Here is a 24,053-nt window from a genome sequence, read left to right on the forward strand (position 1 = left end):
TACAAACCCATCTGATGTAATTGTGGATATACAGTAACTGAGGTGCATGGTTGTGTTGTGTGTCTGGCCATACAGATTGACTGGGTTAAGTTCTACACTTTAACATTTTTAATCTGGAGAGGTAACATATGGTTTGAATGGGTCAAGATATAATTGAGGGACGTTTGAAGTCCATGCAATATCTTGCATACATTTTTATTAAAAGTAAAAAAAATAATGTTTTTTATGCTCATAATGATCATGTCTTTACAAATTCCATAATTATTTATTATGGAAACAATCACTTGTTAATAAAAAATGACTGGATATCACTGAAATGTCAACTAAATAACCATCCAGATTTAATAACAACCACCTTCTAATTAGCTAAACAATAATAAAATGAGCTTATTCAGAAATAGTTTTGATTGTGTTCTTTTTATTAAGTTGAGATAATCATGACAGATATTTCTTTTTTGGCAATATATCAAATTTTATATGGAAAAGAACAAGTTGTATCTGTGACCGAGAAATTACTTTCAGCTAAGTTACTCATTACAGAAACACCTCTCAAGGAAGCTTTCTTAATTATTTAATATAAAGTAGTGTGTGAGTGAAGTGTGGATTTATAGCATCCCAACAGGTTTAGTACAATATCTTAAGAAATAACTTTCAATTTTACTAAATTGTGTGTATATTATTTAGAAGAATCTTTCATGTGATGTTTGGTTGATTTTAGGCCTGAAAGCAGTAAAAATGTCAACTATGATAGAAAAGTCTCAAAAAAACCCAAAATTATATATTGACCCAGCTGTAATTGTGTAAAACTGGTTTTAATTTTGTTGTTTTTTTGTCACTCTGTTACTCTCAGACTGTGCTGACACATTCCTGTGAATACAATAACTCAAAAGGGTCCATAATAGAAATGTACAGGTCTAAGTGGAGCTGTTTAGAATTAGAGTTTGTAGTGCTGGAGTTGGTTTTCCTTTTAATTATAACTCAAGAGCAATGCATTGTAGAACCTTCACACTTACCCCACAGGTGCCTTATTAAGTGCTCATAGAGTAGCTGTAGAATAATAAGTCATGAGGTTTAACAGAATTTTGCTTTTGTTTGACGTATTAATGACAAGCCATTACTATAGAGCATATGTGTGGGTTCCTGTCTCTCACAGCACAATGAGACACACCAGGACTGGAAAATGGAAGCTAAAGTTTGTGGTGAGGGATTCTCCGGCCCAAATGTTGTGAACGTGCCAGCAGGAACACGAGCCAGCTACCCGCTCACCTTTCACCCTGCTGCACAATGCGTTGTCATGGTAATGCCTCACTTTCTCTCCTTGTATGTTCTTCCTTTCTGCCTTACTTTTTCACATTAGCGCTATTTATCTTCCTCGCTTAGTAATTACTCTCTGGTAAACCATGTCATCTTTACAGCGGGGCACCCTCGATCTTTGTGTGTGTTCAGGATCATTTCACACATCAGCAATAATTTCCAGAAAGCCCACTTTTAAACTCCCCAGACATCGAGGCTCATCCACCAAGTCCTCTTATTCAGCCTTTCTTCTCATTAGCCTTCCGTCTTCCCAGGGAACTTTCAGCTCAAGTACCGCCACTTATCTTAATGCCTCAGACAGCAGCACACTTTCTGGCCTGTGTGGGTTTTAAGATGATATCTGGGATTTTAAGCTTCTCTGTGGTCAGTATCATCTTCCACCGCGTTTCCTAATAGACAGTTTCTAAAAGCAGCAGGCATTAGATTCTAAAAGGAGCAGCTGTTTTCTCTCCTTGAGGAAAATCTTTTGATAACGCCAGGTTGCAATGTAGAAGACTAATTGATCCCTTGCAGTGACAAATAAATATGTCACTACTATTATACTATCTCTACATCTTCAGTGGCATATTCTAGGTCTGCTGGACATATAGAAAGATTTTTGTCACTTGTAGAAGCAAAACTAAATTATATAAAGGGAAATTAATTAAGATGTTAAGAAATACTGTCTGTACCAACTTAAAGTCAACTTATTTAATCATAGAGCGCATTTAAAAGCCTGTACCAAGCACTTTGTTGTTGTTATATGTAGTATTGTTTTTTAAATAATGTCTTAGAGCATGACATAGTGAGTTGGACAACGTAAATTCCAACAAGAAGGAAAAATCGGTTGCAAAGTTGCCAAAGGTGCGTTTCTGCAGATCCTTCATCCCAATGATCCTTCACTGATCTACCTCATTTACTGCTGCACTTTTTTTCTTCTTACATACACATTCTACCGACTTATGTGCAATAATTTGTTACAACCTCACCGTTTTGTGTATAGTTTCATTTTGTGTATATAATGTTTTCTGCAAGTATCACACTGTTATATCTTATCAAATCTATGATTGTTTATTTTTGTGCTGCATATGACATGTGTCTACAGTATATATTTTATATATTTATTTCATTTTGATGACAGGAGGAGAAAGAAAAAAAAAAAAAAAAGAGAGACGTTGCATTGGCCGGGAATCGAACCCGGGCCTCCCGCGTGGCAGGCGAGAATTCTACCACTGAACCACCAATGCTTGTATACTCTGAGTCCGGGGCAGGGTCTTAAAGCCGGTCAGTCATGTGCGTTCAATGGGTTTCTACCTCTCTAGGGCACGCTGTCCTTACGTAACGACTGCGACGGAACAGATCACGTGTTCTCCCTCAGAGGGGTTGGAGAGCGCCCCCTGCCTGTAGACCACGTGGTATTACACTGCACTGCCGGGAGGACCACGCACAGTCAGCTGGATGTCCCCAACTACAGCCAGAACAAAGTCAATCTAATGGTATAAGCACTGAGATGTTGAAGAACTTTCACTCCTGCATGGTTCTGCACAGTAAATAATAATGCTTCTCCATCTTCTGTGTCTGTGCAGGTGGTGACAGACCTATCTGCTGTGAGTGGAAGCCCATCCTTGGAGATTAAACCCAGTCACACCGCTGCATACGCTCTTGCTGTGTCACCATGGAAACGAGGGAAACAGACAGGTGGATTTTATCTTATTTTTGTCCTGTGTGCTAGTATCTGATGTGGAATGTCAGCTTCATTTATTTATTATATTTTATCACATTTTCCTGAAGAAGTACACAGATACTAATTAAATACATCCTGGATTTCTTTAGTTTAACTACACCTGCACTCAAATGCTGTGGTTTTCATGGATTTGCATGAATGTGTTGGTTTTATTATAGAGCATCTTTAGCTAATACAGAGCAACTTTAACTAATATAGAGCAACTTTAACTATTATAGAACAACTTTAACTAATATAGAGCAACTTTAACTATTATAGAGCAACTTTATTATAGAATAACTTTCATTTTTATAGAGCAACTTTAATTAATATGGAGCAGCTTTAACTAAAATAGAGCAACTTTAGCTAGTAATATAGAGCAACTTTAACTATTATAGAGCAACTTTAACTAATACAGAGCATCTTTAAATATTATAGAGCAACTTTATTATATTTCATTATATTTTCCTGAAGAGGTCCACGAATACTAATACATCCTAGATTTTTTTTTCTGCACTCAAATGTTGTGGTTTTCATAGATTTGCACAAAAGTGTTGGTTTTGCATAGACACTGAAGCATAACTAAATAAAGAATCACATGATTAAAATAAACAATGACTAACACTTCATCCATGCCTTCACTTCCAGGTTGTGTATCATTTGTAGAAACTGATGACATGCAAGAGGCTAGTAAGGAAAAAGGTAACTTTATTATTAACACACATTATTAACAAACTAAATTATGTCTCAAAACTTGACTGTTCTGTTAAATTTGTGTCTTTGTATTTATGCCATATTTATACATGTCTCTCAGGAAATGCATCGGGACGCTATGAAGTTAATTTTTCCTTAGAGATCATTTGTGAGCCAGCAGCGCCCATCAAGGTCATAGATGTCCAGTGTGCCACTCAGGTCAGTCGTACAAGCATCCTTACATCCCACGTTTTTGATCAGTTATTTTTTTCAGTTCATCACAGTCTATGTGGAGGTGACCAAATACACATTTTTTTCCCTTTAAAAACCTCTGTGGTGTCCCTAACTAAATCAGGATAAACCCAACCTGACTGTACATGACTAGAAAGGGGCAGCAAATCCTTTCTAATTACCCCATCATAGCTCTCTTATTTTATACCCTGAAAGTGTGCCGTTTAAATAGCTTGAGTTGACTGTGTGTTGATTTGTGCTTCTTTCATTTTAATACGCTTTTTTCATCCGCCAAGAATGCAGTTGTGCATCTTAATATGACTTGTATTGTAATTAAGGCAGAGTAAGAATACATTTATAGATAAACAGTTATCACGCTGCAAGGCAATTGAAGCCTAATTGCACAGCTGTCAACGTTTCGATAATAACTTTAGGGATTAATGTATGAAATAAATAAATGTGAGAGACTAGAAGGCCGTGAGCCAGTGATTCATCAGTGAACAACACAATGACTTAACTTCTCTTTGTGTGTTAATGTGCATTAGGAGTAAATACCTCGACCCCGCTCTACTTCTTAAGCCCCAAACTTTAGAAGGGTTGTATATGTCAATCTTAACTAATCTAGAACAACTTTAACGATTATAGTGGAACTTCAACTATTATAGAGCAAATTTAACTAATATATAGCAACATTAACTGTTATAGAGCAACTTTAGCTATTATAGAGCAAGTTTAACTAATGTAGAGCAACTTTAGCTAATATAGAGTAACTATAATATAATGGAACTTTAGCTAATATAGGTCGTGTACGTTGCTTTGGATAAAAGTGTTGAAAAGCTAAATGAAGATGTAGAATTGTAGACATCCAGAACATCAAAAGAAAAATATAAAAAATGAAGTGTCATGTCTGAAATGTTTTCCTCCCAGAACTCGGTTGCCATAGAGATTCCTGTCAGTAACTCAGGAGGAGAGCAGCTGATGCTGGACGTGAACCTGGAAGGAGATGATCTGAACGGGGCCAACTGTGTCGCTGTTCCCCCGAGGGAGACTTTCACCTACAAAGCTACGTTCTCTCCTGAAAAAGTAGGAAAGAACACGGGCAGGTGAGACCCACGGCACTGAAGCTGACCTGTCATCATTCAGAGTCAAGCTCACTGCGCTTTAAAGGCTCGTGTGGCTCATCTAAAAATCATTTTTACCTGGATTTTAAGCTGTCATCCTCATTTATGGCTAGGAATACAATGTACTGCAGATGCACCCCCAGCAGTGTGTTTATCTGAGTTATGAACCTGCAGTACTAATCAGCATCGGTTCGGTTTGTGTCTTCTGCCAGCGTGGTGTTCCAGTCCGAGCTGGTGGGGGAGTTCTGGTATCAGCTGGAGCTTTATGCTCTTCCTCCCCCAGTCGTCATGCTGCCACAGGCCTGCTGTCAGCTGGGCAAGTAGGTGCACACACATCAACACACACCCTATGTAGAGCTACTGGCTAGGAGAGGGCACCTAGAAGTATCCCACACATGTCTGATTGTGTACTTGTATGTAAGAGATTATTAGGAAATGATAAAGTTATTACAGGCCGAACAGTGTATATGAATGAGCTTATAATCTCATAATAGTATACACAAGATTGCAGTAAATAAGTCAGATTAGCACGAGGCTAATTTCCATCTGTTGTCCCAAACATAAAAGAAAACATACAGGGTAACAGACGTATAAAAAATATATAGTAAGTAGGGTTAAACCTACCCTAAAGTGCTATTATTTTAGTAAAATGCTTTCTACGCAGAGCCTGTCCTAAAGTGCTTATAGTAAACATGCTTGTTATAAGATCCTCTGGAGATACGTTCACATTTGTGCAAATACTCTTTTTCAAATGACTTCTACATCTCATTGTGCATTGGAAAATCCAGAGTTGATGTACGCTATTGTTCAAAAATTTGGGCTCACCCAGGCAATTTCATGTTTTCCATAACAACTCCCACTTTTATTCATGTGCTAACATAACTGCACAAGGGTTTACTACTGTTCAAAAGTTTAGGGTCACTTAGAAATGTCCTTATTTTTGAAAGAAAAGCAGTTTTTTAATGAAGACCACATTAAATGAATGATAAATCCAGTGTAGACATTGTTAATGTGGTAAATGACTATTGTAGCTGGAAATGTTTCATGGAATATCTCCATAGGGGTACAGAGGAACATTTCCAGCAACCATCACTCCTGTGTTCTAATGCTACATTGTGTTAGCTAATGGTGTTGAAAGGCTCATTGATGATTAGAAAACCCTTGTGCAGTTATGTTAGCACATGGAGAAAAGTGTGAGTTTTCATGGAAAACATGAAATTGTCTGGATGAACCTAAACTTTTGAACAGTGGTGTAAATGATGTGAGCGATAGAGCAAATGTTTCTTCAACAACCCTGATTCTCTGGGTTTTAAAAGACAATTAAAACAATCAGAGACACAGCTAATCACACCAATGAACTAATGAATGATGACTGTAGCTGCATATTAACTGCACACACTAGCTCAAATTTTAATGCAACATTTGGGTCAGGTAAATGTCATCCAGCATTCCACAGATGTTATTTTATGGATATTTGCTGCTCAATATTAAGGACTGATAAATGGTAAATCATTTTTAAGCCATTATTTTTACACATTCTCAGTGTTTAAGCAAGTATTAATTTACATGTTAACCACAACAAAATAGGCTAAAACTGCAAAGAACCTCCACAACAAATACCTGTTTTTTTAAGTAACATTCTACTGTAAAATTATTTGTGTTAAAATCAGCATAAAATAAATGTTATTGTTCAAATATTTGCTGGTTTTTGAAAGAAAAATTATCAATAAAAGTGGTAAAATGTTTTTTAAGCTTTTGTTGAACAGACTTTTCCCTATTTTGTTAAATTATAAACAATGACTTTTCTTTACTATCTCGATGAATCCTCAGTATGAAGTAAACTAAGTCTATCATTTATTCATAAGGGTTTTTAATGGTCTTATAATGGCTAAACCTATTTCCAGCCATAATTTTTCTACTTGGATGTACCCTAACCAAACTTTGTGTGTGTTTAAGATGGACCAGACTGACCATTCCACTGGTTAACCCAACAACTGAGGCTCTGGAGATGAACGTGACCAACAGTAACCCTACAAACTACACAGCAGAGATGGAAGGAAGCACTGTTAGTAGAAACACTCACTGATGTGCCTCATCCCTGCTTGTGTGTTCCATTCTGTTGTTGTGGAATAAATCTATAATAGTCCCCAACATACATCTAAAGCTGTCTTGCTCCTGCCCTTGGGGATTTTTTAATTATTTTGATGTCCTTTGTAGTTCAGTGGATGTTTCATTGTGTTTGCTAAGTTTTCCATGTATTATAGCAACACAATTCCTCTCATTTTACACACATCCAACAACAAACAAATGCCACTTTTGCCAGCTGTAAAGAAAGACTTGTATCTAGAGTTCCCTAACAGTGTCATTTAAAAGATTTTTGTCTCTTTAAGCATTAATGTGTTTATCCTTCCTGTTCCCTTTGTGTGTGTTTGTGTGTGTGTTGCAGCTCGTTCTGGAGCCCCGTTCCTCCACCCAGCTCGCCGTCCGTTTTCGTCCTTCAGCCATCGGAGAGCGAAACCACGAGGCAAAGATCGCTTTCACGTGCCCTGAGGTGTATATCTCCTCCACGCAAACACAGAGAGAAAATGAATTACATAAATCACCAGCCGCTGCCTTCACACACACACACACACACACACACACACACACACACACACGCACGCACACACGCACACACACACACACACACACCATGCCACACCACACATAGAGATCAACATAGGTGCAGGGATCGTTCTTTTTCCTCCTAAATTGGCTTCAGCTCTCATTTGGTTCACTTTTCATTGCATCTGGCTGTACAAGAGACAATGAAAAGTTATTTAAAATCCCCTCTAGCTCAGTCAGCTCAAATGTGTGCTGAATGTTTGTACGATGAGATCTGAAACTAGTATGTGGCGTTTTATTTCATCTGCTGGAGGTGGAAGGTTTCTCTGTGCTCACCTGAAATCTGACTTCCTGATCTAATTAACAACTTGAAACTAGAAGCTTGCATTGCACAGATACTGGAAATACTCTTTTAGTGACATTGGAGGCTTCTTGGTTTCAGTAGTTTCTTCTATATGACCATCACCGCCTGAGAGGGTTATGTTCAATCTGTGGATGTGGCTGCCTTCAAAAAGATCTAAGTCATACAGGTAGAGGAATAATTGACCAGAACAGCAGATAGCACTGAAGGGTCTGCAGTGTTTTTACCTTTAACATGGAAACTGTTTGTCCTCTTGAGGAGTTTATACCCAGGTGAGCTGCTGCACTTATTTTTAGAATAATTCTGGGTAAGAACAAGTGATTATAGAGCAGTTTTATTGGTTTGACAGTTCACTAAAAACCAATCACACCACAGAAACAAAGCTATGTCTAACCAAATCATGGCTAGTCTGTTCTGTATACCTCTCAGAGGAAACTTCTAGTGTGAGATCAGAAAGTGCAATCTAGTTTTCTTTTCTGTCACATTTTAAAGTTTATATCAAGCAGTCCTTGCAAACTCCATTTGAAGCCACATTTCTAACAAATAAAAACAAAAAAAATATTGTGTCTCTACAATCCTGCCACAAAAATTGGGAACTCAGCAAAAATCATTCATCAAAGAAGAAAAACTAAGAGCTTTTGTTTGAGAATTTCTCTCAGTGTAAACAACATATAGAGTTTGACAGTGTTTACTTCAGCATCATTTATTCTTTTAATATTTTTGCAAGCCCCATAAATGACTTAAAACTTGACCGAAGTTAATTAAAACCTGTCCACAATGACTGACTTTGGCAAAATATCTAAAAACTGGAACCTTGTCTGGTCAAACTTTCCTCACATCAGATTCTACTGATGTTAGAGCCTCAAATGTTGGTGAAATGTCCACCAAAGACTGTATTTTAGTAGAAATATGGATCCATCCATATATGTATATATATATATATATATATATATATATATATATATATATATATATATATATATATATATATATATATATATATATATATATATATATATATATACATATACACTTACGAAACTTTATGGAGACACTATACCAGCCTGGATTGGAGGTTTTTGTACTTATTTCTCATTTTCAGGGTCTAGTAATTAAACTGTGTCCTCTGCTGGATCTGATCTTTCAGGAATCATGGGGCTTTTTAAATCTACAAGGAATTTTAAGATCAGATGAAGCTTTAAATTAACAGAAAAAGCGATTTGATATAATGACATCAACTTATATGTAAACAGTGACAGTCTGTAGTTTTATCCACACGATCATTTCCTAAAATGTCAGGAATACTATCCTCTAATTTATGGTTAGAAGTGTGCCGTTCTCTCTCTCATTTTTCACTTTATTGCTCTCCCTCTGGCAGCTTGTGTTGATTTCTGTCCTTCTTCAGTTGCAGGAATGCTGTGTTTTGTTGAGTGGCCGTGGCCTGAACCCGGAGACAGAGAAACCTTTGAGCATCTCATCTGTGATTGGCTCCAAAGCCTCCATCAACATTCCCTTTACAAACCCTACTGACCTCCCAGCCGTGCTCAGTATCACACTCACAGGTCATGAGTTCTTCTTGTCTCTCCCCAAACAGGCACTTTGGCACTGGTGTGTTCTTGTTGTGACCATGTGATACAATCGGATATGTTTCTAATGCTGTGTGTATTTCTTTCAGATGTGGACCCAAGTGGAGCTCCCAACCTCCATCCTGTCACTAGCAAAGAGGTCTTCTCCATCCCTCTGAGCGATATTGAAGGTCTGTTAACTGATGCAACAACTGTGAACTACTCTTACAGACACACACTACCATCCAAAAGTTTGGGGTCACTCAGACAGTTTCATGTTTTCCAGTAAAACTCCCACTTTTCTCCATGTGCTAAAATAACTGCACAAAGGTTTTCTAATCATCAATGAGCCTTTCAACACCATTAGCTAACACAATGTAGCATTAGAACACAGGAGTGATGGTTGCTGGAAATGTTCCTCTGTACCCCTATGGAGATATTCCATGAAACATTTCCAGCTACAATAGTCATTTACCACATTAACAATGTCTACACTGGATTTATCATTCATTTAATGTTATCTTCATTGAAAAAAAACAGCTTTCTTTCAAAAATAAAAGCATTTCTAAGTGACCCCAAACTTTTGAATGGTAGTGTATATTGAACCCATTTTATCTGGATTAATGCACTATTCCAAAAACTTGCTTTGAAAGTTGTTCAATTGATACAAAGCCAGAGCAAAACAGATCTCACTGTATAGTTTAAGTTCTTCTCAGACCTCTCGGGGTCATGTCTTTGTTGCGTTTAAAGTTGCAATTCTCAAAATTTCAGGCCTGATTGATTTGTGGTGGTGATCAAATACTACAACATAACTTCTAGCAGCTACTTTTTTCAGAAACACAACACAAGAACAGCTGGTATATCCCTCTATAGTGCAATATAATAAGCTTGTTTTGTTTTCATACAGAACTTTAATGCCAAACACAATGCGTTGCACAACCTTTTGTCTTTAGGAAACATACTAACTGTGATTGGGTTTCATGTCATGAACATCTGAACATTACTTTCTTTCAATTGGACCAAAGATTGGAATATTAAGCAGATGCTCAGTGTGACCAAAGTTCAATAGAAGACATGGTAGAACTTGTTCAGTCCACTTCCCAGCAACAGGTGTTTTCTATTTCTTTTAGTTTCCTTGAAATCAGCCTTGAAATGGTTTTGCAGGTGTCCACATTACAATCACAGTAATACATTTTCCTAGTTTCTGGTGTTCAGAATGGTCATTTATTGCTCTCTTTTACCAGGCAGACAAACTTCTATAAAGGTTGGTGACTGTTTGTTGTCCCTCTTGGCTGCAGGTGTACAGATCAGTGAAGGAGCCACTGTTGATGTACCTGTAGAGTTTGCTCCGGATTCAGTGGAGCTACAACAGGTGTGGCTCTGCATCACCATGAAGCCCATCAGCAGTCTGAGCGACAACACTAACTTCAGTAAAGACGACATGAGGTGTGTTTGTGTCTTATTGTCATACATTGCTGATTTCAGGCAGGTTTGATTGACAGTTCAATCAGCTTTAATGGTCAAGACAGCAGCTGCTGAAATGACTCTCTCTAATTCAATCGTTGTCCAATCTGGAGCTTTACTATTTTCTGCATGCTCTGTGTGAAACTCAGTAAGTAAGAACAGCCAAGATTGAATTTCCAATTTTAAACACCAATACTGTCCTTCGAAAGTGCTTAATCAAATGATTGGTTGTTAGAATACACACATTTTATGTTAGCACAGATTCCAGTGCTTATTACTAAACATAAACATCATTGAATCAATGCAACACGTGTTTGAAAGCCTTTCTTTTTATTTTATGTAGTAAAACACAACTGCTAATACGTTCAATGAAATAAAAAAGCAAAAAGAAACTATTTTGTTTCTTTTGATTCCTGGCAAAATGTGGCAATCTACTAAGTTTCTGTTACCATCGTGTAAAGTGAAGTTTCATGTTATATGCTTTCCACCAATAGAGTCTTCCAGAAGCTTATACTTCAAAAGTTTGGGGTCATCCAGACAATTTCATGTTTTCCAGTAAAACTCACACTTTTATCCATGTGCTAACATAACTGTACAAGGGTTTTCTAATCATCAATGAGCCTTTCAACAGCATTAGCTAACACAATGTAGCATTAGAACACAGGAGTGATGGTTGCTGGAAATGTTCCTCTGTACCCCTATGGAGATATTCCATTAAACATTTCCAGCTACAATAGTCATTTACCACATTAACAATGTCTACACTGGATTTATCATTCATTTAATGTTATCTTCATTGAAAAAAAAAACAGCTTTCTTTCAAAAATAAAAGCATTTCTAAGTGACCCCAAACTTTTGAACAGTAGTGTATGCCTTTTAAGTTAATGAATTTAAAAGTGATGCAGACATCTAAGGTTTTATGTCTTCATTGGAAACACACTTTATGGTCAATGCAGAATAGAAAAATTGGTCTGCTACCCTGAAGAAAAATCACAATCATTTTCCCTTCTGAGAATGTCAATACATCATATTTCAAATCCTGAGCCAGCTCAATGCCTAATTCTGAATATTGCAATGGAAAACATTTTAGGTCAGAGCAGGAACTTTGGCCCATCTGTTGGATTTACCCCCTCTGTGGGAAAGCCATGGAGGCTCCTGCTGAGATCTCCTCTCTCACCGTGGTGGAGTGTGAAGTGGGCTGCCAGCTGCAAAAGAAGGTGGACGTGCTGCTCACTGGATGTTTGCCAGGAAATCAAGACCAGAGAGGACAGGAAGGTGATTTTTCCAGTTTTGTTTGGTCCATATAGTCTTGCAGGGTCTGTTTTTAACTCCAGAATCAGAGGAAGGTATACATTTTGATACAGCCCAAAATAATGACATTAGTTTTATGTAAATTATTATTATTAGATTGTTATCTAGTGAGTGTATTGATGATGAGATGTCCAGGGTCTGTCTAATGCTGCTTGACTGCATTGAATCAACTCTGCACTCGCAGGGAAGTTGAGGTAAACAGTGTTCTTCAGTTTGATTGTGATATTTTGATGTTATATGACTCCTCTGTAGTGTATTTTTTCTTTTGTACATCACATTTTTTAAAACACTGTCCATTAAGCTCTGTTAATTATTCAAAAAGAACTTTATCCATGAAGTTTTTAAGAATTACTTCCTGACAAAATGCAGGAAACTTTTGGATCATCAATATTAAGTCTGCTTTTGTCAACATTTGTTTGCCATGGATGACAATAGCAGAAATATTTGCAGTATAGACCCACTACTGTCCTCATATTAAAAAATATTCATTGTGAAGCACACACAATGAATATAAAAAGTATTTAACCCGCTTGGAAGTTTCCCCTTTTATTGCTTTTCATCCTTGAATGATTGTCAATATAAATTTACCCTTTTTAGAAAGACTTCACATGAAGAAAGTGTCAGGAAAATTCTTCAGTGGAGTCCCGACTTCTCCAAATTAACACTCAGTCGTCTCTCAAGTCAAAACAAAGTTTTACTTGCAGAAAGGAGTCAACATGAACAGAGCACAATTTGAACCGGTGACTGATAATATGTGGAAACAGTTTAGCTTTTATACAGACACACAAACGAGTTAAATTGCCGTGAGTTACAGGACGTGGCATTATCAGTTTCTGAGCAGCCAGTTTCAAACGGCTGCTTGCACGACCAACTGGATATATTTTTGTGGTCAAAGTTAATCATGGATATTTACTGACTACAGTTGTACAGTAGTTTGAAATCAGCTTCCTGCTTCTTATTTTCGGACAGTTACATGGATGCTGAAAGAGGACTTCCTGTGTGAGGTGCGTTCCCGCGGTGAAGAGGTGGAGGACTGCCTTTCCATCTGTGCTGAAGCAGCGAGGAGGAATCCTGAGACCGGCATCGTTACGCTCACCCTTAATCTAGTCTACGCTCCCCTCAGGACATGCAGGTTACTGGTCCACACTCACGCAAACATATAGCCAAGTGAAATACACACTCACATAGTCAGGTAGTAAAGGAAGAATGTGCAGAGAAAGAGAAAAAAACAAAACACAAACATTTGCATGCACTGAGACGTACAAAACGATGTAAATATGCACAAAGACTTATTATAAGAGAGAGCTAAACCCAGACATACATAGACTCAGAGAGGAACGAGAATGTCTCAGAAGTTAAATCACTCAGAGAAACAAACGTGCACACCTCCTCTGTGAGGGAAAAAAACAATAGGATGCTAATAATAAGACAGAAAAACAACAACCACACACAAAACACACAGCAGGAAAGGAGGCATCCAAACACAATCCTTTTGCTGCTCTCTCTCTCTCTCTCTCTCTCTCTCTCTCTCTGCTGTGTAAAGTACAGATAACACACTTCCACTGAATGTTGAGAGTAAACAGCGCATTCATTTATCTCATCTCTCCTTCACTTCCCCCCATCTTCCCTCTCTCTTTCTCAGGTGGGTGTGTCCTCTGCATCCATTTATTACTGTCCACATGTGCTGAGTCTTAATGTTTGTAGCTAAATGCTGCTGCATCCTCTTAACCCCTGTGTTGTCTTTGGATCTAAAATGATCCAGCCACTATGTTTAATGGCACAGAAAACCCCCACAAAGACCTTTGTTCAACTTGAAACTTTTCCTAAAGTGAAATTGTGATTATTGTTGTAGGTTTTGCACCTTGTGGGTGGCAGCAGTGATTCAAAAGAGTTTTTTAGTTTTCTATTCCATTGTGCAGCTACTTTCTGCACATTTCTGGTTCTTTCTTAGGAACTAAGTACTATCTCTTGCTTCAAGTAATGTTTTCACCTGTGTAGTACTTTCCGCAGCAATAATAGTGATAATAAACCTCTACTTTAATAAAGAAGACAGTTATAACATGCGTGATGTAATTAAAACAAGAGGCGTCCACTGATTAAATACAGTCTTTCTGCCCTCTGAAGAGGGAAAACCCAGACATTCACAAAGTGTGTGATGCATGACAAGTTGGTTCTTCATGTAAAATAGATTTTGGGTTGAAAACTCAATGAAGCTGCTCTATTTTAGAGGCTCAGTGGAGGCAGGTCATTTTTGAGCCTGAGGACAAGCGGAGTGTTCAGGATGTTAAGACAACACAAGGATTAAAGGTAAAAGGGAAGGCTGGCTCATAGGTCAGATCCCCACGGACAGTACATCCATTCTGCTGTGACCTGAAAACACATTTGATTTGCTTTCAGATTTTAGACACCTCCTGATGTTTTTCTAATCAAATGCAGCAGATGAGTGTTAACGCCTTTCCACCCACGTCGACCCGATGGCAAGAAACAACATTTGTCCAGGAGGGTGAGGGTCGAGCCTCTGTTGGTAATCAGATAGATAGATAGATAGATAGATAGATAGATAGATAGATAGATAGATAGATAGATAGATAGATAGATAGATAGATAGATAGATACTTTATTAATCCCGAGGGAATTTCAAGCCCTGTGAAATTTGACCACCAGTCCTTGAGGTCTAACAAGTGTTCCAAGTATATTTTCATCCTCGTAACACACTTGTCTTTTTGTTGTTTGTCTTTGCTGGTGCATTGCTGCAAATCTTGACAGAGTATCACCCTCTGTAAATCAGTAGAATAGTGAGAATCCACTGGCACTGCTGCGATTTGCATCATTTATGAGTGTCAAATGGCTCAGCAGAGTTCAGAAATTCCACAGGGTTTCTTTCCCTGATGTTAGATCCATCTTTCCTGCTTGAGATGGATACTGGAGTCACCTCTGTCAGTTTATTCCAACTTGCAGGGTGATGGCATTACTTACCTCCTCTCTACTGTTGTTCTTACTTTACATTGCGTGCGACACTGAGTGAAAAGTGCATTCATTTATCAGCTCCTGTCTTCATCCATAGAGTCCATTAATGAGGCGTGCTGCAGTAGAATCAATACCACCGAGAGCTAATGACTTCTCCATGAGGAAATGACGGGGGGTGTAGCACTGCTAATAGGCTCTTCCATTATCTATATGCTAGTTCTCTGCCAGGAGTAGCGAGACGAGGAGGCCGAGTATCATAAGCGGAAAGCGAGAATATTAAAGACCAGTTTAGTGAATCGTGCTTGTCAAGATAAATCATAATGCTCAAATGGCACTTTTCAAAATAAATTAGACTGGAAGAATCATTTGGAGAAAAAAATAACAACAGACAAGTGGAATGCAAACTCTAAATCAAAGATGTGTGCTCAGAAGAATCAACTATGTCCAGGTTTTAGTTCAGTAAAAGCCCACTGCAACTCACTGATTAGCTCCTTATTGCTGAATGGAGATAATCAGTAAAATCAGCTGCTGTGCTCACTGGATAAAAATTTAAACCTGCAGATAAAAGACCTCTCCTCCACATATAGTGTTCCTGCACTATCTGGTGTTTAAAGGGATGGCAATGCATGGGTAATCCAGATGTAAACAACTCTACTAAAGAACTCTAACCATTGAATTGCTAGAGCAGGGCTGTCAAACTCAGTTTAGTCCAGGGGCCCCATTCAGTCCAATTTGATCTCAAGTCTGCACCAGTAAAATCACAGCAAAATAACCTATAAATAATGATAACTCCAAATTTTTACTTTGTTTTAGTACAAAAAAATACATTCTGAAAATTTCCACATTTAAGAAATTATCTTTTTGTAAAATATTATGAACAACCTGAAATTTCTTCAGAAAAATAAATTCAATTTCAACAATGAAATAAAAAACAACACATTTTGATAGAAGCCTTTAGTCCAAGAGGATGAGTTACAACAATTTTGATCGAACTTTTCATCTGGTCAAAATACTGCTTTGCAAACTCTAGTCAAGATGTCATATGATATTTTATTTGCCCATAAACGTTTGGTGAAGAACCGGGGCCTCAGTTGTCGTATGAACAGTCTCTCCCATGTCATCCACTAAAGCTTGTAACTCCTTCACAGGAGTCATAGGTGTCTTGGTGGCCTTCCTCTATAGCCTCTTTCTTGTCTAGTCAGATTTACACACGTCACATTTCCTCCATTTCTTCATGATGGATTTAGCTCTACTCCAAGGGATATTCAGTCACTTGGAAATGTTCTCATACCTATCCTCACACTTGTGCTTTTCAAAAACCTTTTCTTTCGTCTTCAAGGTCTGATTATAGCCAGGACTGACCTGTGAGTGTACCTTGCAGACACAGGAGTCTTTATGCGACAGTTACCTGAGACACATTTACAAAACTAAGATGAACTCCATTAAATTAACTGTGACATCTAGGACCTATTGGCTGTTGATGATAAATTAGGTAGGTTACTGTAAAGAGGGGCACTACTTATGCAATCATTTATTTGACATCTTGAATGAACTGATGATTCAGAATTGTATTACTTTAGATTTGCATTGAAAGCCAACAGGATATTTAAAAAAAAAACAAAAACAAAAAACATTTTCACCTTGAAAGCATGAAACCCTGGAAATCATGTTTTAGAGACTCATCGGCACACTTCAGTTTCAACATGGAAATGTCCAGTCATGACACTGACTGCTTATTTCACTCATTTAACATGTAAAAAAACAGCTAATAGTTATGTTAATGAGGGGAAAACATGTATTTAAACCAGCAGTGATCTTTAAAAATCCAGTTTAATGGGTCATATTGTCCATATTATTGTATAACTGTATTTTGGCGTAGTGCTGGCTCTCATAGTTGTTTAGTCAGAGCCAGATTAAAGCAACAAATTCAGCCTTTTGTGTGTTTAATATGTGTGTTTTCAGGAGTTCGGGGGTCCTGGCGGTGCAGTCTGTCTCTGGCCAGCTCTGGGAGTTCCCCATCACTCTCACTGCAACAAACCCTCAGGTGGACGATGTAATCCTCACTGAAACCACCGAGCTGGGCAAGACTTCAGCCGTGGGCTTCCGTCTGACCAGCACTTTCAGGTGTGTCTGTTCAGGTTTTCTAATGAGTCGGCACAAACTACAACTCGCTACAGCATGAGGGGGAGCCATATAAAACCCCTTTTGGTGTCTAAACTCAGAGCTAAAAAGTACTTTTTTGATTTTCCTGTTTGTGCGTCTACAACATCTGCAGTACAGTGACAATGAGAGTGATCAGTTTGATGATAGATTAATCAGCAGTGGCTTTGATTTCCAGTTTTTACACACAGAGAAGAGGAAACCCAGAGTTGTTCTGTTGTCTTTGCATTCACTACCATGCAGTGTTTGGATGAATGGATGCATTATGAAAAATAAGGTTGAAATTTTAGAACATGTGTCTCCAGGTGTTTCATGGTTATTTCTTACCAATTCTTCTCTTGTTCACTGACTGTCTGTCTGGCTGTTTTCTCTTAGTTAGAGACCGACCTCATATGTTATGGACATAACACCAATAAACATTCCAGTAATAGTCCATCCTTCACCCTAATGTTCATACGAGAGGCACCCAATGTTTGTTCACTGTTAGAATGACCGGTTAGTGACGCTTATTGGTTTAAACTCTATTTCAGTGTGCCAGTGTCATCAGAAAGTGCTGTGGACTTCTGTTTTTGGAACTACAAGGTGTGGGTGGGGAAAAATTGCACTTTTTGACAAACAATGGAACCAAAGGATCTGAACTCGAGAACCAAACTCAGGAGCTGTTTGTATTTCCACTATATCTGAGGAACCATAAAGATTCAAACAATCTTTACATGTATTATTGTAGCTCAGTAGCGACCACTGGAAGATACTACAAGCAGAACAGAGATCATACTGGCTCTGGGATTTGTAGTAGAGGATCTAAATGGCTGAAACCATCGTTTTTGGTGGAAACACGGTTCCTGCAGTAGAAACATTCCCAAATATTCATACATTTGTTCATCCACTCATGTTTTATGTGTTCTTTTTGCAAATAATAAACTTGAAATGTTGGTTCCAGGAGGCCCACGTCGTTCACAGCAGAATTCCTTCCAGGCAGCAGCAGTGAGTTCACAGTGACTCCAGTCTCAGGGATTCTACCTCCTGTTCATTCCACTGGATTACTCTTTACTGTGTCCTTCACACCCACCACCACCTGCAAGAGACACACAGCAAGACTGGCCATCCAGGTTTGTTTATTTCTCATTCTTTTTTCTGTGCATTTGTGGCGCCTGTTTTCTGGTTTACGGTGGCTGGAGGTCTTTGTTTCCTCTTTAAAGACCACTTCCTTTCTCAGTAGTTCCCAATTAACTCTGAGCCGGTTGCTGAGTAGCACAAACCACAAACAACTCATTCATTACTCATTGCTTAATTATGACTTACTGTTCACGTGTATCTGCAAGTAACCTCATTACCGCATGGTAACTGTCTACCTCTGTGTCCTATTAAGTAAAATAGCACTTGTATAATGTAAACTACACTTTGTGTTTAAAATTTTGTACTTTCAAAATCATACATGACTGTTCAAATGTCCTTATTTTGGAAGGAAAAGCATTTTTTTTCAATGAAGATGAAATGAATGCTAAATCCAGTGTAGACATTGTTAATATGGTAAATGACTATTGTAGCTGGAAATGTTTCATGGAATATCTCCATAGGGGTACAGAGGAACATTTCCAGCAACCATCACTCCTGTGTTCTAATGCTACATTGTGTTAGCTAATGGTGTTGAAAGGCTCATTGATGATTAGAAAACCCTTGTACAGTTATGTTAGCACATGGAGAAAAGTGGGAGTTTTCATGGAGAACATGGAATTGTCTGGATGACCCCAAACTTTTGAACGGTAGTGTACATTTGCCAGATTATTGAGAGGCAAGAATATAACTTCCATCCACAGATACAAAGACAAAGGTACCATGTGAAGTTAAAGTCATGCAATGTTTACATACAGACGTTTTAACATATACACAATCTAAGACTGTTTTTATTCCTTTTTCCAGACGGTGGACATGCGGTGGACCTACGAGGTGAGAGGGAAAACCCCCGATGACTCCCCTGCCCCTCTGCAACACGTCCACCAATGGCAGCTCTCCTGTGATCGGTCCATCCAAAGAACAGAACTTTGTGGTCCGGAACCTTCGGCTTCCCTCCCTGGCTAACTCGTCCCCTCTCAAAATCCGCAGATAAAAAAACATCCTCACTCTCCCATTTGCAACCAAGAGTCTTATTTTCTTCCTCTTTTGTCAGTTTTGTAATTTGAATGATCGCCATGGTAGTTTTTATCGATCAATATTAACCATGCGCTGTCACTTTCCATACAAAGATGAGTTTATATTTTGAAAATGAGCTGTAATTTGGACAAGAACATTACCACACTGATGATGATGAGCTTCTCTATTTTTCCTACTTTGCCTTAAAATGGTTCATTAGTCATATTAGTGTTTCTCCTCAGCTGGTCTGATGGGCTATTTCTCCACCAATACCAGGATGGTTTTATTCTACGTTGTGGCAACTGACTGAAATCTAGCATTAAGATTGTATTTCTACTGTTCTGTTCTGTTCCTTTTCCTATCCTTCCTTACAATTAGTAAAGAAGAAGGAGTAAAATCTATGCAGGATATAAGGGACGTTCATCTCATCAGCGTAATTCATGAAAAGAGCCGGCGTGTGTCAAGTTTTACTCGTTCAGCAGGTATCAGATTTATGACGAGCAATAAATGCTAGTAATGGTTATGATATCCCTATTATGCCTCAGAGTCCACTTTAAGTAAAATGTTACCAGCCTTGTTTTATTCCTTCCTTCCCTCATGATGCTCTGTTAGATAGAAAAGAGGCTCGGGCCATAAATTAGGTTCACCTCCACCGGCTGGTCCACGCATATTCCCACCTTCCATTATATTACACTAACCAGGACAACCTTGAAACACACGCAACTTTCTCAAAACCCCAGTCTTCCATTTAATAAATCAAACCTCATGAGGCTGAAGAGATTGTCCACCGTGGGTCTGTGTGCATGCAAATGTAGTCTCCACTTCTGCAATTCACTGTAAATCCTTGCTGCATTTTCTGGCAGGAATTTTTAATAAGTTGTCTCAGTGAGATGTCTCAGATTACAGTACAGCTTCCTCTGTGCATAAATACATTAAATATACAGCACCTGTAAGTATTTGCCTCCCAAGAAGTGAATTTTTCTTATTGTTTTGCAACATGAAATGAAAGTAGATTATCCAATGGAAGAAATCTTTAATAAAAAAATGACCTTGCGCTGAGCACAGGCGTGTGTTCTGCATGTGTACGTTATGTACGGATACCGAATCATGTGACCTAAATATGTAGCAGGCAGCGAGAATTGATGGGACTCAGAAACACCCCCACAATTTAATCAGTTGTTCCTTGTATCATTTCTGACGGATCAGTCCCAATAAATCTGCAGCGATGGATTTGTAGTAGGATCACAATCTTGATCGTCAGCAGGCAGCTGATGTAGTGTTCACTTGTCATGGTTACAGTGACGCTGTGCTGCTATCTAGGAATGATACAGAAATCTTTAACAAATCTCCACATTTGTCCAAAATGAATAGAACGTTGTCCAGAAAAAATGACCCAAAATACGTGCAGAATGACTTGAAATTACTCAAATTTCTCCAGAACTGCTCAAAAAACCCTCCTTAACTGTTCAAAATTTGTACAAAATGAGTTCATTGTCTAGGATGGCTGAAAAAGGTTACAAAAATTACTAAAATGGGTCCAAAATTACCTTAAAATGTCTTCAAACGATGAAAATTTTCTTTAAAAAGTACATATTATTCACAGTTACAGTTTTATAAACATTCATGGTCTGCAGTGGTGGATTTGTAGTAGGATCACAATTATGTGATCATGTAGCGTTCACTTGTTGTCATGGTTACAGTGATGCTGTGCTGCTATCTGGCAATGATACAGAAATCTTTAACAAATCTGTGGATTCAGACTATGAGCCGCATCACTGTCAAAATCTAATCACTTGGTCTGTGTGTCATTTCTGACCTTCCCTGAAAATTTCATCAAAATCCGTTAGTCTGTTTTTGAGTAATGTTGCTAACAGACATACAGACAGACAGACAAGCGTACGCCGATCATCACATAACTCCACCGTTCCTTGGCAGAGTGATAAATGTACACTAATCAGATTTGCAAAATCATGCTGCAGAGAAGCATCTCTGCAGACTTTAAGACTAATAAACTAGCCGAGTTAAACTACAGAGAGATCCTGGAGGTAAATGTGATGCAGCCTGGCGGATAACTGCCACTTAGCTAGCAAGACATGAGCTCCAGCTTAAAGCCAGATTGCTGCAGGAATGATTTCAAAACAATAATGTGAATCTCCCGGAGTCGTCTGGTCAGAGTCCACATCTTATAAATGAAACTTTAAACAGGCTGTTTATTTCCAATCCCCAGCAGCCCTGACAGAGCTGAGCAGGTCTATCAAGGAGATTGAATTGCTTGAATTGCTTCAAAGCATCATGGTACCACTAGCAAGTTTGTTCAAGATTTCATTGTGAGGATATGCGTTTGTGTCTCCACCTTTCTGTGTGTCCTCACAGAGGGCTGTCCTATGATTCACCTTGTGTCTGTGGAATTATTCACAAGGCAGTTACGCTCAGTTATGCGTCCATTAAGCACCATCTGCAGCCTGCTGGGGTGAGGATGGCGGGAGGGAGGAAAGGATAGACGATAAAAAGAAAGAGGCAGGATGAGAGGCGGGATGTGGTTGGAGGTAACAGCTGATGGAAGGAGCGAAAGGGAAGAGAGTTTAAGACAGGACTGCAGATAAAGTAAAAGAAGGGGTTAGGTCAAGGATGATGGGAAGACACTGCATGTGTTTTCCATCTGAGAGGAATCAAGAAAGAGTGTGTGTGTGTGTGTGTGTGTGTGTGTGTGTGTGTGTGTGTGTGTGTGTGTGTGTGTGTGTGTGTGTGTGTGTGTCCCTACAGAAGCCTATGCATCTCCCTCACTTTGCATTATGGAGTGTGTGTGTGTGTGTGTGTGTGTGTGTGTGTGTGTGTGTGTGTGTGTGTGTGTGTGTGTGTGTGTGTGTGTGTGTGTGTGTGTGCGGTTTTTGATTTCTGTCCATAGATTACCTGTGGAAATGAGCTGGCCTTCCTCAGCGGGTGCGTTTCCCCGGCAACAGATGCGCCAAGCCAGCAGTAATTGGAGGAGGGTCTGGTACGTTCCCTGCAGTGACAAGAGATCACACTGAAGTCAGACTCGTAATAATGACAAGCTGCCAAGCGCTGAGCAGAACAAAGCGCTGACGTCCATACAAAACAAGATCCTCAGCGCTCAACTTCACTTTCTAGTGGAGAATCTGAAGGCTTCGGCTTGTCAGAGTTGTGAAGCGCCGCTTAACAGCTGCACAGTAATCCACAGACATGTTATCAGCTTCTGTTGAGCTGTGGAGATACATGTAGCAGCAGGTTTCTGACAAAGCTACAGATTTGTTAAACAGATTTCACATGGGTCCAACAGACAAAATAAATCCTCTCAATGTTTATCCAGAATACCTAGAAACTGCAAAAACTTAAACCGTTACTAAAAGCACTTCCACTACAGCACAGCATTGAAAGATTTATGAAATTTCTCACACTGACTGTCAGTAAGGTGATGAATTGTTCTTAGCAGCTGTAAAGTAGAAATTGTAATAATGGAGTTTTTTGAGAGTTCTGGGCTGAAACATATGAGGCGGTGTAAAGCCATGATTATATTTCATTATTATACTCCTCAGAAGTGTACACTGATAGCTGTAGATGACACAGAATGTGTTCTGTCTGAAAGGGCTTTTGTGCTTTATTTGTTTCTAAGGGTTTTGCAATCTCCTTAAGTTCTCGCACATACAGCCCAAATATTATGACCAAACTGCTGCACATACACTAGGGGGGTCACCCAGACAGTTTCATGTTTTCCATGAAAGCTCCCACTTTTCTCCATGTGCTAACATAACTGCACAAGGGTTTTCTAATCATCAATGAGCCTTTCAACACCATTAGCTAACACAATGTAGCATTAGAACACAGGAGTGATGGTTGCTGGAAATGTTCCTCTGTACCCCTATGGAGATATTCCATTAAACATTTCCAGCTAGAATAGTCATTTACCACATTAACAATGTCTACACTGGATTTATCATTCATTTACTATTATCTTAATTTAAAAAAATGTTGCTTTTCTTTTGACAATAAGGACATTTCTACGTGAAGCCAAACTTTTGAATGGTAGTGTACATGGAACAGACCTCCAAGTGGATTAGGAAGTACCTACTAATCAGGCCTTAAGTTATTCTGGATAAATACAATGTGCATGTTAAATGATTCCACTTATTGCAGTTCTATTTTTAGACAAATCCCAAATTTACTTGTGAATATAAAAAACTGACTTCATTTATGGGCAGCTGTGGCTCAGGTGGTGGAGCTGGTTGTCGATTAATCACAAGACACTGTTGCTGAAGATTGCAGAATGTAATCATTAAACTCAGATTCTTGATTGTTTTCTAAGTCTGTGCTTATTTGCAATAGAGGAGACGGGATCCCTGTGGACATGAGTGATAGTTGGGTTGTTCTGCCTGCTTCCGTTTGCTGGAGGTGTTGTGTTTCTCTGCCTTCCG

The 24,053-nt window shown here is 38.7% G+C and overlaps 1 protein-coding gene and 1 non-coding gene across 2 annotated transcripts in view; one reads left to right on the forward strand and one right to left on the reverse strand.

Annotated features, from left to right (window-relative positions):
- LOC111566915 (cilia- and flagella-associated protein 47) overlaps positions 1-20,687 on the forward strand; it is a 58,696-nt gene extending 38,009 nt beyond the window's left edge. Inside the window, 18 exon segments of the mRNA XM_023267730.3 lie at positions 1,154-1,297; positions 2,616-2,789; positions 2,880-2,991; positions 3,665-3,718; positions 3,831-3,928; positions 4,868-5,043; positions 5,274-5,381; positions 7,018-7,126; positions 7,508-7,612; positions 9,432-9,588; positions 9,702-9,782; positions 10,890-11,037; positions 12,146-12,330; positions 13,336-13,498; positions 17,296-17,457; positions 18,434-18,602; positions 19,414-19,464; positions 19,466-20,687. Coding sequence (XP_023123498.2) covers positions 1,154-1,297; positions 2,616-2,789; positions 2,880-2,991; positions 3,665-3,718; positions 3,831-3,928; positions 4,868-5,043; positions 5,274-5,381; positions 7,018-7,126; positions 7,508-7,612; positions 9,432-9,588; positions 9,702-9,782; positions 10,890-11,037; positions 12,146-12,330; positions 13,336-13,498; positions 17,296-17,457; positions 18,434-18,602; positions 19,414-19,464; positions 19,466-19,600 — 2,331 coding nt within the window. The 3' untranslated portion in view covers positions 19,601-20,687.
- On the reverse strand, positions 2,470-2,540 carry trnag-gcc (transfer RNA glycine (anticodon GCC)). The gene has a single exon. It is a non-coding gene; the product is annotated as a tRNA-Gly (tRNA).
- Positions 20,688-24,053: the final 3,366 nt, after the last annotated feature.

Source organism: Amphiprion ocellaris, chromosome 24 (genome assembly GCF_022539595.1).
Source record: "Amphiprion ocellaris isolate individual 3 ecotype Okinawa chromosome 24, ASM2253959v1, whole genome shotgun sequence".
Taxonomy (NCBI): domain Eukaryota; kingdom Metazoa; phylum Chordata; class Actinopteri; family Pomacentridae; genus Amphiprion; species Amphiprion ocellaris.